Consider the following 14,081-nt stretch of genomic DNA (forward strand, 5'->3'; position numbering starts at 1 on the left):
TCATTAAGAAAGGTTGGACACCTCCAAAGCAACCAAGCCTGTCACAACCGGGAACGAACATTTTCAGCACTAAATCGAATAAAAACGTATGGCAGAAATACGAAAGGACAGGCTCGACTTACAGCATTAGCTTCGATGGCGATAGAAAAGAAGGAGGAAAGAAAGGATGATGGATATTGTGTACAGTTAAAAAGGATTTTTGGTGAGTAAAATATGGCTATATTCCTAAATAATATTTCTATTGTACGAGGTTATTATTGATGATTTTTTGTGTCGCAGCTGTAGCTGCAGTAGAGGTTTTATAACCATAAAATAGTTTTTGAGGGTTGGATTGATTCCGATAGAAGGCGCTACTAGAAAATGCACGGACCGCCACTGGTAGAAACTAAGCAAAGGAGACGTGTTCACTGACACAGATTTGTGAAATCATGACTCATTTTGTCACGTGATTTATTGACATGGCCCACAAATTAAAATAGCGGGCGGGCAAAAATAACATGCAAACTTTGACGGGCAGGCTTCTGGTTTAACCCATGAAAAGGCCACCTGCGGGAGAAACAAATACTACATTTGTTCACCGTTTGATAGACCGCAAAAGTGGCGCTGGGTTGGTTTCGTACCAGTCACTTCCAGGCTGGCCCCCGTGACGTAACCAGCGTCGTCCGAGGCCAGGAAGGCGCACGCGTCGGCGACTTCTACGGGGCGGCAAAGCGGAAACGCTGGGTTTCGCTACCGTACGGCGCTAACATGACTTTAGCGGCCCAAATGAGGAGACTGGCAAGTCAAGCTAGTGCCGTATGGTTCAAAAATAAGGAAAAATTGGTAAAAGTGAGTGACCTGCTGCCTCGCCCATCCTGCCCAGAGGTACCAGAGACTTCATCTGATACAAAGAAAAAGAAAAACAGGCCCATCGTCAAGAGAGGCGACCGCGAAGTTAAAGTTGGCATTCACAAATCTGTGTCAGACTCATGTATCATTTAAATAGATCATGTATGAGGACTACATGGTTTTGAAACATGTACCATAAAAGGGCATTCTTTGGAAGAGCCACTGGGTGGCAGTATAAAGCAGAAAATAGTGAGTAGAAGTGAGCAGTTCATGTTGGACAGAACAGAAATGGTTTTCTAATTCACATGTAATATTTCGGATGGCACAGCGTTGATTGAAGATGACAATGCAATTGATTTTGGACACAGGCAGATTGATTTTAAGCAGCAGAGAGTTCTTAAAAGCTTCATTTTGGACACCACTGGGTTAATTTTCAATTGCTCAGTTTGAACTTTGACATCAAACGCTATTGACTTGGCAATAGAAAATCCAGTAAAGCACTAGGTAAAAAGTAAAGTCGTTTTGAAATAACCTTGGCTGTACTGCTATTAATTCAAAGTAAGCAGCGCATGTCCTACCTTGACGATGACCTTCTCGGGCACTTTGTCCGTCATGGGAGTCGATATAAACCCCGGCAACACACAGTTGCAGCGAATCCCAAACCTGGACGAAGCGGTACGTTTGAGTACGTTTGACCACATCCCGATTTTACGCACCGCCGAGTACTCACCTACTGAGCTCCTTGGCGGCCGTCCTGGTTAAACCCTCCACTCCGGCTTTGGAGGCGGCGTAATTGACCTGTCCCATGTTTCCCACCTGTAGAACATTACATTGAGGTGAACTGATAGGTTTATTATTAATACACTTTAATAAAAAACAGGGAGACATCATTAACATAGACTGGCTACAACTTGCAAGGAAAATCACTCCCGACCCGCCCTGGTCCAGGATGATCCTAAAGAAAGGGCATCTTCCTCTGTCAATTTAGTCGGCGCATAATCAAAACATTTGAGGTCATCTGATTCAAACAATTGCATAAGCTAACTGAATAACACCATTAAGGTAAAAAAACAACTGCTCATGTTAGATCGGAACCAAAAACACCTGCGTAAGAATTTGCACAAGTAAGCATACAAGGTGACCCGAGCGGATCGAAAACCAAAACAACTGCGTAAGAATTTGCACGAATAAGCATAATAATTTCTTTAAAAGGTAAACAGAGCGACCATATTTTTAAACAATAATGCGATTATCGCCATATGCCGGAATCCAAGTCAAAGCAATTTAAGAGTCCCTCGTAGATCTTCATTGCCAACTCAGATCAACAGTCTCGGCCTGGAACATGGTGTCCTGTTCAGTCAATATTCCTGAAAACAATGAACTGGCCTCGAAAGCAGCTGTGGGGGGAAAGTGTCCTCCAGCTTACTCGGTCCCAACATAAAGTATAGCACAAATTAATTTATAGCTTCATTACCTATTGAATGCTTAATGAACATATAGTAACATCCCAGAATAAACCCAACATGAACAAACTCCAGCAGGGATGATGAAGACAGCTTGGAACCTGTTGGGTTTATTCTGGATAATATTATAGATGTATGCATTTGAATGACTTTTGTATAAGAGTGTCTTTAATTTGAGACTGGGGCAAACTGAAGGTCACCCTCCAGGACAGCTGGCTCCATCCAGCTTGTTGACGTAACACCTCACCGGGTCCTCGGCTCCAAGGACTGTTTGCTGGGAGATACACCTCGACCCTTTACCCAGATGCAAGTTCACAATGAAGATCTGCGAAGGACGCTTAAATTGTTGTTGATTCAGCGGATGGCTATCAGTCAACCTCCGGGATTACTCGCATATGTTTCTCAAATGATGACGCTCGGTTCGCTTGATATGGAGTTGTTTTTGAGTTCCGACCTTAATTGTTATTAATGAATACCTGATATGCGATTATTGTTGCAGTTGTTTTTGACCTCGATGGTGTTATTCGGTTAGCTTATGCAATTGTTTGAATCAGATGACCTTAGATGTTTTGAATTATGCGCGACTAAATGGACAGAGGAGGATGCCGCTCTTCAGAATCCTCTTGAACGAAGGCGAGTTGGGATTCATTTTCCTTGCAAGTTGTAGCCAGTGTATGTTAAAGATGTCTCCCTGTTTGATTAAGGTCTATTAATAATAAACCTATCAGAACCTTTTCACCAATGGATGCTTTCCAATAATTTGATGTCTGTCTTGTCATGATCTGATACTTACTTTGCCCACAATGCTGCCCACAGTAATAATGGATCCTTTGGTGGCTCCACACGCCACCAGGGCCCGAGCGACGGCCTGAGTCACCAAAAAGGAGCCCTGGAGAGACGTCACGGATCAGACGGAGCCGGGAAAAACGGACGGGATCGAACGGGACGCCCGTCTCACCTTTAGGTTGACCCGGACCACCCTGTCAAAGTCGTCCTCTTCCATGTCCAGGAGGAAGTCGTCCGCGGTGATGCCCGCCGCGTTCACGCACACGGAAGGCGGCTGGAAGTAGCGGACCTACGTCGGGGCAAGACAACCATGACAACCGTCACGTTGGAATAGTTTGCCTCCATCGTCACCATGGAGGCAAACTATTCCAACGGACGAATGACAAACCTGGATGCTGGTGAGCAGGTTCTCGACGCTCTCTTTCGACGCCACGTCCGCCACCGCGGCCATGTGGGCTTGACCTCGGAGGTCAGAGGGCAGACTTTGAAGAGTCCGGCGGGCCGACGCCTCGTCCACGTCGGCGACCACCACCGAGGCGCCCTCGGAGGCCAGCCGACGACAAACCGCGCGACCAATCCCGCTGCCGCCGCCTGGGTGAAACGGCCATCCCCGTTTGGTCAATATGAGTTTTATATTGACTGCCTAGCTTTTATCTGTGACTTCATACGGAGCGTTGTTACGTCCTCTGACATGTTATAATATACTATATATAATAGATAACAGATTATAATATACTATATACAGACGATATAAGTCTCCCACCTCAAACTTGCCCGAATCAAATGATTAACTCCTCAACAATGTTTCGATAACGACCCGGATTTAATTATCCCGGGTGTGTTGGAGAAGGGAAATGTGGAAAACGGACTAGATCGGCGCCCTGCAGGACCGGAGTTGGGCAAAAAGAGTATAGTTGGCGAAACACTATTCATTTCAAATCATTGTTCTTCCACTTGTTTCCGTTGATATCTCACAAATGTGTCATTTACACCGTAAAACCCTGGCAAAAAAAGTGGGAATCATTTAAACGCCGGGCCTAATTTGGTGCACCTGTTTGAGAATTACGAGCCAAACTTTGCGTCGGCAGCTCGGATTTTTGTTACGTGCAAACAACAGGACGAAAAACTACCGAGACTTGACTGAAAATTATTCCACATCTTAACAAATGACTTTATGAGCACTACTGTGTGTATTTTGAATGCAATTCGTTGCTCTTGACTTACCAGTCACCATTGCCAACCTTGACACGAGTCGCCCGGCCGCCATATTGCCTTTGTGTTTGTACACTACCGCAGTTGACCGCTAGATGGCAGCGAAGGCGCTTTGTCATGCGAAACGAAGAAGAACGTTGAGAGAATTTCTTTCGAGTCATTTAACAACTAATAAAACGTTTTAATCACACGATTTGAGCTCATTTAACAGGCTTTCCATGCAACAATCCGGTTCGAGTTTTCAGTACTGGTTTTTCTTATCTTTTTATCTTCAATTTGTACACTTCGGCATCATTTATTAGATAAGACAACAACAACAACAACAAAAGTTTGTCCTCGAAGCTTTTGCTTTTTATTAGTAAATTGGTCACGGGAGCAAACGAGTACAGAGAAAGACTGGAGAGGGGAAAACAAAAATGGTCAACTAAATGATAACATCACATCGCACAGGTGGAGTGCCACGTGGTGTAAGGGTACACGGCCAGTTTTTCAACGCCTGCGTCAAAACTATGGAGAACTTCAGCAGGCCACGCACGCACGCACGCACACGTCTTCTTCTCCAGCACTTTTCAAGAGCCTACTTGCACACACTTGGTTCCCACAGAGGGAGATAAAAATGCTTCTTTATAAAAGAAAAAACAGTTCTATAGCTGTACAGAACACCTACACACACCGCCAAGACGGCGAGCACGGTAAGAAGGGAAATCAAATCCCCCACGCCCACCCCAGAAGAAGGACTCTGGTTTCGGCACCCCGACACATGCAACGCCAAACCCCGCCCCCGCCCCGATTCGGACCCCGCCCGGTTCCGCGACGAGACGCCCTCGGCCTCCGTCCGTCGCTCGGCGCCGTCCGTCTGTCCGTCTCTCCGGGCCGGACCGCCAGTCCTGGTCCGGCGGGTCCTTTGGGCCGAACCCCCGTTCAAAAAGAAAACTCGGGGCGAAGAGGGGGAGGGGACTAAAGAAAAAGGAAAAGTCTTTTTGCCTCTCAGCCAGAGTCGGACTCGCTGGTGTCGGAAGAGGACGAGGAGGAGGAAGATGAGGAAGAGTCCGAGGAGGAACTGCTGGCGCTGAGGCGCGACGGCTGAGTGCTCGACTCGGCCGATGGTTTCTCCACTAAGAAGGGGGGAGGAAAAAAGTGGTTATGGCGTTATCGACGGGAACAGATCGGGCGTCTGTCTGTCGCCGTCAATGGTAGAGCCGAGAGTTGAAATTTTAAACTCTCGGATCCACCATTGATGGCGACATAAAACGAAGGAATAAAGTCATAATATTTCCAACATCGTCCTCCATTTTGTCTAAATAAACGTCATTTTACATCAACATTTGAGATATTAAAACGAAGGAATAAAGTCATAATATTTCCAACATCGTCCTCCATTTTGTCTAAATAAACGTCATTTTACATCAACATTTAAGATATTAAAACAAAGGAATAAAGTCATAATATTTCCAACATCGTCCTCCATTTTGTCTAAATAAATGTCATTTTACATCAACATTTAAGATATTAAAATGAAGGAATAAAGTCATAATATTTTAGATATATTAATATAGATAATATTTCTTACGCTTGGCTTTGGTGGGCTTCTTGCCGGAGTTGAGCTGGCCGCTAACATCCATCAGCCTCCTCTCCAGCTCCAGTTGTTTCTCCAGAGCCAGCTCCTCGCGCGACTTTCCCGCGCTATTCTTGATGGCTTTTGAAAGCAAAAATAAATGAATACAAGCATGGTCATAAATTAAAAGGGGTGGGGGGAATAAAATCCTTACCGTAAGGCTTGCGCGGCTTCTTCCTCAGGCACGTCATGACGTAGCGCTCCAGCTCCCGCAGCGTGGACGGCTTGAGCATCTCGAAGTCGATCTCGATTTCCTCGGGGTTGGTGTCTCGGAGGGACGGCTCACGCGATTGGATGATGTAGACCACGCGGCCCAGCTTCTCGCCGGGGAGCTTGTTGATGTCCAGGCTGAGCTGGCGCTTCTCGTCGTACGACATGGGCGCCGTCTCCTCCTCCTCGTCAGAGTCGAAGTGGGGGACGGGGGGTTCGGCGACGGCCGGCGGCACGCTGAACATCACGCCTCCCTTTTTGGACCTGACCAGAGAGAGAAAAGACCCGGTCGGTTGGTCGTGTCCCTTGTTGTCCAGCAGGGGGTGTCAAGGCACTTACTTGCTCTTGTTGTTTTTCTTGCTCTGGGCTTTTTTGATGGGGATGAGGGGAACTCCTCCTCCTATGGCCTTATTGCTCTTTTTGACATTTTTGCTAACTTTGGGGGTCTTGGGCGGCCTGATGGGCACCAGCTCTTCTAGCTTGGGATGCTTCTCGCTCTTCCTCCTCTTCTTCTTGCCCTTCTTCTCCTTCTTCTTCTTGGGTTTGACTATGGGTCCCTGGGAAAGCGCCGTCAGCTGCTCGTGGACGGCTTTCAGCTGGGAAAGAGATGGTGCCAAGTTAGAAAAGGCGGGGGTGGGCTGATCAATATTCATTCATCTTTTTCTGAAATTCCCTTTAGCACGGCTCCATCTAGTTGATGTATAACACAACCCTTAACCACCACCACTACTACTATTACTACAGGTCCATCTAGTGGACGTATAACACAACACATCACTACTCCTACTACTACCCCTACTCCTATTACTACCACTACTCCTACTACTACCACTACCCCTACTACTATTACTACACTACTACTTCTACTATTACTACATTACTACTACTGCTACACAACTACTGCTACTACTATACTACTACTACACTACTATAACACAACCTCCCACTACCACTACTACCACAGCTCAATTTTATGGATGTATAACACAATTCCCTTCTACTACTACTACCACCACCACCAACACCATCACTACCACTACTCCTACTGCGTCTTATAATCCGGTGCGCCTTATATATGAAACCAATTTTTAAGACCGTTCATTGAAAGTGCGCCTTATAGTGCAGAAAATATGGTACTTGAGTACATAAAATGGTGGACCACTTGGTAACACTTTTTTTTAGCACGCTACCTGCTCCTGAAGCTCGGCCAGGCGGTTGGCTCGCTCCTCCTCGGAATCGGAGCTGGGGCTGCTCTCGCTCTCGCTCTCGGCGCTGCTCAGCTCGCTCTCCGAGGAGGACGAGGACGAGGAGGACGAAGAGGACGAGGAGCTCTGCGGCGCCGCCGGCTGCTCGTCGGGCATTTTGGCAAAGAGGAACTCAAAGACGTCCTGCGGGCGGTCCAAAAGTCCCGTCAGCGCTCGGACGACGGGTACGGACGGCGCGGCGGGCGGCCGGTTTCCCGATTCACCTGCAGCTTTCGAGCCATGGCCACCACGTCGTGGTCCGGCGGGTTGTACTTGTAGCAGTTGGAGAACATCAGCCTGACGTCGGCGGAAAACTGCTGTGCCTCCACGTACTCTCTGCTGTCCATTTTCCTCTGTGGGCCGTTAGCAAAGCGTGAGAACCATTTGTTTTTGTTTAAATGGTAACTAAATGGTGATTAAGGAGCCCTGACCTACCTTGATGGTGCTGAGGTCCATGGGCTGCTTGATGATGTCGTGGTAGTCGTGGAGACCCAGCGACGAAGCGTCCACGGGCTTGTAAAAGGGCCAGGCGTATGCGGCGTGCTTTTTGGAAAGGAGCTCCTTGAGGACGCCGCTGCAGTAGCGCAGCTGCGGCGACAGCTTGCTGCGGCGCACCGGCGTGGGCAAGATGGAGTCCGGCAAGTCCTTCTTGGGGGGCTTGATGGGCCGCCCGCTCACGCCTCTCCTGCAGCCGCCGGGGGCCTTGGCGCCCAGCATGACCGGCCCGTGGTCGGCGTTCACGGCCAGGCCCTGGTTCAGGGTCAGACCCTGCCCGAGGTTCAGGCCTAAACTTTGGCCCAAGCTGAGGCCGCCGCCGCCGTCGTGGTGATGGTGGTGGTGGTCCACCCCGAGCGCGGCCAGGGCGAGCGGGGAGTCGTGCCCCATGCTCATGTTGACGTTCATGCCGCCCACGTTCAAGGAGTTCATGAGGGGCATGGCCACCGTGGTCGGAGTGGTGGTGTCTGCTTTCCTCTTTACGCCTTTTTTCTGTCGTTGAAAGTGGTTACATTTGGGTTAACCCAGACATGGGCAAACTACGGCCCGCGGGCCATACACTGCCCGTTAGGCTTTTTAATCCGGCCCGCCGACGTCCAAATTGTAGTAAAAATCAATGACCTCATTCATTTCCCTTTGACCTGCAATACCCTCGTTTCGCCGATAGATGTCGCACTAGTCTAGACCTTTGTCGGAGTGTAACTTGGAGAACAACAACCCCTTTTTAAAATCAACCATTGAATTTTTTTAATCCAATATTTTTTCTGTGTTTTTGGTACAAAAAGCATCGAAAAATAAATATAAATATTTTCCATTTTCCACTTTAATATGGAACATAATTTAAAAAAAGTTTATTTTAGCCTTTTTATATATTTTTAGATTTTACCAAATGATTTTTGAACTAAAAACACAGAAAAAAATGGATTAAAAAATGACAATTATTGATTTAAAAGGGGGAAAATCAGGAAATGTAATATACATCTATACTCTTCATTTTAATTTGATCCTAAAACAGAAAGTCGGCACTAATGATTTACTTTCCCGGGCCACACAAAATTATGCAGTGGGCCAGATTTGGCCCCCGGGCCACCACTTTGACACATGTGCTCTACTGTGTTAAAAATAGCAACTTGCACATGTACGCACAGCAGCAGTACATTAGCTTAACATGCCGCTCATCACTCTCAATTTAAAGACTGCTTTCTTTTGTTGAATAATAATGTTCTTAATGTTGAAAGTACATTTGAAACTAAATTTTCACCTTCAATTGTGTCTTTCTTCTTACATTTCAATCCCCAGATTTGATAAATGACATTGCGTGTCCAAATGCTCCTGGCCCAGCCCCTCCTGTCAAATTTTAGTATCCATTCTGGCCGGCAAATCAAAAAGTTTGCCCACCCCTGGGTTAACCCCTTCCACGTTTTATCTCCAAGGCAACGGACACACGGGTCTCACCTTGGTGGTGGGCATGGTGGGCGGCAAGCCCGTCACGGAGGGGATGCCGTGCTCGCCGTGCAGGGCCAGCCCCAGATTCTTGGACACGATGGTCTGCGGCGCCACCGAGAGGATCGTTTCGGGAGTCTCCGGGGTGGGCGGCGAGTACACCGATTGGGAAACGGCGGGCACCTGGTGAGCCGTTGTGATTCCTCCGGAGACTGCGAAGCCGGAGACACAGGATGGCGGCGTTACATCAAGGTGGAGGGCGCTTTTATTTCAAAAGTGCCACGGTCCTCGCGGTTTAAGACGACATTTGCCGGCCGCTACTCACTCGCTCGGCCCCTCTTGCCCACTTTGACGGGTCTGCTCCGTGGAGGGGGCGGGCTCAGGTCCACCTCGTCGGGAGGCATCTGAGCCACTTTCTGCAGAAAAGCTTTCTCCAGCGACTGGGCCATCAAGACGATGTCGTCGGAGGGCTGCAAAAGACGCGTCGTTTGAGAACTCGGCGGGCGTGAGCCGACCCGCCTTCCGTCTCGACGCGCGGCCGTACCTTGTTGTAAATGTAACAGTTGGTAAACATGGTGTTAAAGTCTTGTATGCATTCACTGGCACTGTAGTAGTAGTTGGTCTCCAGCCTCTTCTTGATGGTCCCCAAGTCCATCGGGATCTTGATGATCTTATGATAGTCCTGAAGACAAATAGTGCATGAACAATGGCGGACTTGGACCTCTTCAGCAATTAAAGAATAATAATAAGGGGATATTGACACTAAAAGAGATCAGGGGGGGGGGAATACCAATTGAGACAAACACGTGAGCGCCCTTTCCTTGTTGAATGGCGATACATTTTTTTGAGATACATAGCATTTTTTGAGATGATTAACCACGCATACTCACGGGCAGGCTGAGTTTGACGGCATCCACGGGCTGATGGAAGGGCCAGGCAAAGTGGTGGCGCCACAGCGATTTGAGCAGGACCTTCTGCAAGAACTGCAACTGGTTGGTCATCTTGCCCTGTCGCCCGGCGTCTTTCATCAGCGGCTGCTGAAGGCCGGGGGCGGCACTCTGGCAGTGGGGGGGCATCCCGGGGCTCTCGAAGCCCTCGTAGAGGAGGGACGGCTTCCGGATCCGTTTTCCCGCCGTACCCGAGCTCTGATCCAGTGCCATCAGCCCCATTAGGCCACCGTCCAACCCACCTTGTGAGCTGCGGAGAGCACAGGGCGGCATCTTAGCAGGGCTGTGAGGCAAGGCAATACTTAACGCGGGTCTCCCCCTCACTTTGGGCTACTTTTATTAGCCGGGTGGGAACTAGGTCAACTTTTAATTGCATCATCACTAGTCAGGTGATCAAAAGACCTGAACTAATGCTGAAGTTTCTTTTAGCAAAGGTTTTTTGCCAGGAAGTGCTGCTTTGACCTGCAACGTGGCTTCCCTTGACTCACTAGCGCCTCTAGTGACTACTTTGTGTATACACTCACATTTACTACTAGCAGTTGGTTACTAGTTTACACAGCAACGTTCTGCTGCACTGCTACTTTAAAAAAAAAAAATCTTTAAATAACCAAAATAGTACAATTTGGTGTATATTTTTGAATGATAGAGCCTTTGGAAACATTTGTCATTGAGGAGAGCTTTATTTTATTTTTTTTAAGATACAACATGAAAAAACAAAAGTGGGGGTAAACATTGGTAGCGAAATAGCACCATTGGTTATCACAATGTCAATATCAAAATACAAGTTTAGTGGAAGAATTCTATTTGTCATTACGTCTTTGAAGGTTCCCAGTTCCCGGTCAAGATCATCTGTAAATTCAAATCGAACCAAATGGACTATTTTTCTGAAAACATACAAAACTAGCTTGGACGGCTAGTAAAAAGAAAAATTAAAATGTTGTCCGAGTGACATTGGGGACTGTTACCGGAGCAACACACCACACAAACCAGTTGATTGGCGGTTTACTGGCGTCATACGGAACGTTTACCGGTTTCAGCGGAACACCCACCGGCTGCTACCATCACAACAAAGCACCCGAAAGGCACGAGTACTGGTCCTTTGGTCCACACAAGGACGTCGTTCGTTCCAAATCGTATTAATACATCGTAGAGAAGCCAAATGGGTCACACCAGTTAGCAGTAGCTACTCTAAAAGATTACGGGAAGCTAATGCTAAGTAACGAAGCTAACGGCGGCGGTTCCTAACACGGCGCCGGCGTCATGCTAACACCTAGCGTCATTTTCCACACATTTCAGTCCCGCATTATTCCTCATAAAAATGCCGTCAACCGCGCCATTCAATTTCTCCGGGGAAAAAGCAACTTTTAGTCCAAATAAAAACAGCCATTCGTGACTACGGGTTCAATATTGCCCCTCACTGAAAGCTTAGTCAAGTTTACCAAAAGATACCTGTCAATCAGCGGGTTAACGGCCATATCCATCGGGATGGATCCGGATTGTTTTGCTAAAGTCGAGCCAGTATCCGGTTCCGTTCTGCTTCCCGTCTTTTCGTTTTTTTTTTCTCTTCTATCCGTTCCCTTCGGTGACTATGCAACTCTCCTCCTGCTTGGTGGAAATGGCGCTTACCCGGTTACGGCAGCTGCTATATAGACCCATAACGCACCCTATTGGCTACGCGTGGCGAAAACGTCCCCGCCCTTCGAGTCGTGATTCGCTCTTTGCATTGCCAGTCAACGTCACCGCACCCTGAAACGGCTTGTCCGCTCTTTAAAGACGAAAGCATTCAAAGCACATTGTTACGGTAAAGCGAGTCTTACGAAACAGTCAGCTTTGTTTTTTTCCACCCCTCTGCGCACGTCCATTTTACGTGAATGAGCGCCATCGGACATTTTGTTAAAACGGCGAAGGCGCTCCTAAATACGAAGGTCTGAAAACGGGAAGAAATATGCAGAAATACGGCCAGCCATTGGCCGATATGAAAGCAGCGCGGGCTTTCAGAACAAACATCTCCAAGCCCATTGGGCGAGCGCCACGATGACGTGACGTCGGAGATCTTCGGACCTCTCCCCACTTACCAGGAGATCAGGCGCAGAAGGGCGCCGGTCGCCATCTTTAAGCACGACGGCTTCGAGTCAAATAGCAGTACAACATTACAATTCCATTTACAAACCGAATAAATGCCCCCTCCACACACGTTATGTGTTACTAGGAAACAGAAATGCCAACACAAGTCGTGTTTGACACAAGTTAAAGGACACAAAAGGGACAAAAACGTCGATTGAACCATGACCCGCGTGGTGAACAAAGAATGGATAGACAAAACGGCTTAAACGTAAAGCGCAGTCATTAAAACGAACTGTCGATTTGTTCAATCAATAAACGGAACGTCCGCAATATCAACGGTTGCACCGAACAACAGAATGACGCAGCAGTTTTATCACCACTGTTGCAAAGAGCTGTTAATCTAAGGTCCGATATTACAATATTCCATTTTGAAATACTTCTACTTAAAAAAAAGCTGAGTTAAAGGAAAAAAAACACCAGTAACATCAGGCAAAAACTGCTAACTAGGCATAACCAACTCAGACCGAAAACAAACTAGTCGAACGTGTCAATGGTTACCCAACCACATGCGCCCATCCCCCACTCGCCAAGGTTACAGACGACCAACAATGTCACCCAAACATGCAAATAAAACGACTAAATAAAAAGGGAAATGTAAAGGCAGAGAGCATTTGGTTATCAAAAGTTAAGTTTGTGTAATAAATAGGATTTTTGAGGGGGGAAAAAAACCATACCCCCAAAATCACAAAGAGTAAAATAAAGATAATTGTCGAAAAGTAAATCCAAAAGATGGAGCGAAACTTGTCTTCAAAAACATCTTCAGGTCTTCCAAAGCGATTCTTTTTTTTAGGCTACACATTATCTCCAACATGTCCGCCCTTCTCCATTCTTCAGGGCAGGGTGGGGGAGGGGAATCACGTGACCAGCTCCATCCCGAATCCCAATGTAGACCGAAACTTGAAAACAGATGCCATTCACTTTAACGTAACATATCAAATATGTATCCAAGATGCGCCCGTTTAAAGGCTAGTGGAAATAAAACCTCTTTTCACACACACACACGTTAGAATTCACCAAGTAATTCCAACCATTTGGTACGAAACGACGAAATAATCCTTAAAAAAGGCAAGAGTTTCATCAAGCTACCCTTTTCGGTGATTGGCCAGCGTTGATCATGTGACAAGACGATTCCTTTTGGGGGGTTATCTTAATAATTCTTGCTTATCCCGCTGTTGTTTCTTCAAATTGGCACTCAAAATAAGCGTTTCTAAGATTACTCTTTAGTGTAGAAAATGTTGGAAGCGTCCAATTTATCCAAAAAGACGATCTGCGACGAGCTCGATAGCGCTGCGTCAAGACAAACCAGTGCGCATGCGTAACCGAAACCGAGCCCAGAGAGGGGCAGCAGTGACCCACCTTCTTTTTTTTCATTTTTTTTCTTCAGTATTAATAATCGTGCAACCAATTGAGCGAATAAACAAGCAAAACTCAGACTGACTTTTTCTCAGGCATTAAACAATAAACCAAATTTAAATGTAGGCAATAGAAGGATCATACTAGTTTTGTCATTTTATTATTGACCAACATTCACCTAACCAATTTATTAATGAGATTGTTGTATTACATAAATTGCCCAATAGTTATGACTTGCTTTTTCCCCTCGTGATGACAAATTAAATTGATGTAACAGTTGTCATCGTTTCCTTCCAGAGTTGTTATTATTTTTTGAAAATAAACTTGTATAAATTAGCTTTTTTTTAATATATATTTCTCA

At 46.8% G+C, this 14,081-nt stretch overlaps 2 protein-coding genes across 5 annotated transcripts in view; both read right to left on the reverse strand.

Annotated features, from left to right (window-relative positions):
• Positions 1-4,419, reverse strand: part of hsd17b8 (hydroxysteroid (17-beta) dehydrogenase 8) — a 29,548-nt gene extending 25,129 nt beyond the window's left edge. Inside the window, exons 1-9 of one of the 3 annotated variants that reach the window (XR_013297749.1) lie at positions 4,302-4,419; positions 3,466-3,668; positions 3,250-3,366; positions 3,085-3,180; positions 1,559-1,644; positions 1,407-1,491; positions 838-880; positions 621-751; positions 418-546 (exon numbers count right to left, since the gene is read on the reverse strand). Coding sequence is in view for 2 of the 3 variants with exons in the window: in XM_077590201.1 (XP_077446327.1) it covers positions 527-546; positions 621-695; positions 838-880; positions 1,407-1,491; positions 1,559-1,644; positions 3,085-3,180; positions 3,250-3,366; positions 3,466-3,668; positions 4,302-4,344 (768 nt within the window). In the remaining variant the exon portion in view is untranslated. Of the gene's footprint in view, positions 1-417; positions 547-620; positions 752-837; positions 881-1,406; positions 1,492-1,558; positions 1,645-3,084; positions 3,181-3,249; positions 3,367-3,465; positions 3,669-4,301 lie in introns of those variants that run through there. The other 2 variants (XM_077590201.1, XM_077590202.1) reach the window with 2 other exon arrangements.
• A 199-nt stretch (positions 4,420-4,618) lies between these two features.
• brd2a (bromodomain containing 2a) lies at positions 4,619-13,678 on the reverse strand. 2 transcript variants are annotated; one of them, XM_077590193.1, is made up of 13 exons: positions 13,454-13,678; positions 11,693-13,263; positions 10,187-10,493; positions 9,841-9,978; positions 9,622-9,766; positions 9,309-9,508; positions 7,794-8,345; positions 7,583-7,711; positions 7,305-7,502; positions 6,454-6,710; positions 6,059-6,378; positions 5,860-5,985; positions 4,619-5,404 (listed from the first exon to the last, which is right to left on the reverse strand). In XM_077590193.1, the coding sequence occupies exons 2-13, from the start codon at positions 11,722-11,724 to the stop codon at positions 5,277-5,279; spliced, it is 2,532 nt and encodes an 843-aa protein (XP_077446319.1). In that variant the 5' UTR covers positions 11,725-13,263; positions 13,454-13,678; the 3' UTR covers positions 4,619-5,276. The 2 variants fall into 2 exon arrangements, with proteins under 2 accessions (XP_077446319.1, XP_077446318.1); XM_077590192.1 differs by having other exon boundaries at positions 11,693-13,678.
• Between the last annotated feature and the right edge of the window lie 403 nt (positions 13,679-14,081).

The sequence above is a fragment of the Stigmatopora argus genome, chromosome 21 (assembly GCF_051989625.1).
Source record: "Stigmatopora argus isolate UIUO_Sarg chromosome 21, RoL_Sarg_1.0, whole genome shotgun sequence".
NCBI lineage: Eukaryota > Metazoa > Chordata > Actinopteri > Syngnathiformes > Syngnathidae > Stigmatopora > Stigmatopora argus.

Excerpts from the sequence above, each read along its gene's own strand:
- brd2a (XM_077590193.1), bottom strand. The coding sequence starts at position 11,724 with ATGGATATGGCCGTTAACCCGCTGATTGACAG. Across the intron at positions 9,767-9,840 it reads ACTGTTACATTTACAACAAG|CCCTCCGACGACATCGTCTT; the intron begins GTACGGCCGCGC and ends CGTCTTTTGCAG. Across the intron at positions 9,509-9,621 it reads GGGCAAGAGGGGCCGAGCGA|TCTCCGGAGGAATCACAACG; the intron begins GTGAGTAGCGGC and ends CCGGCTTCGCAG.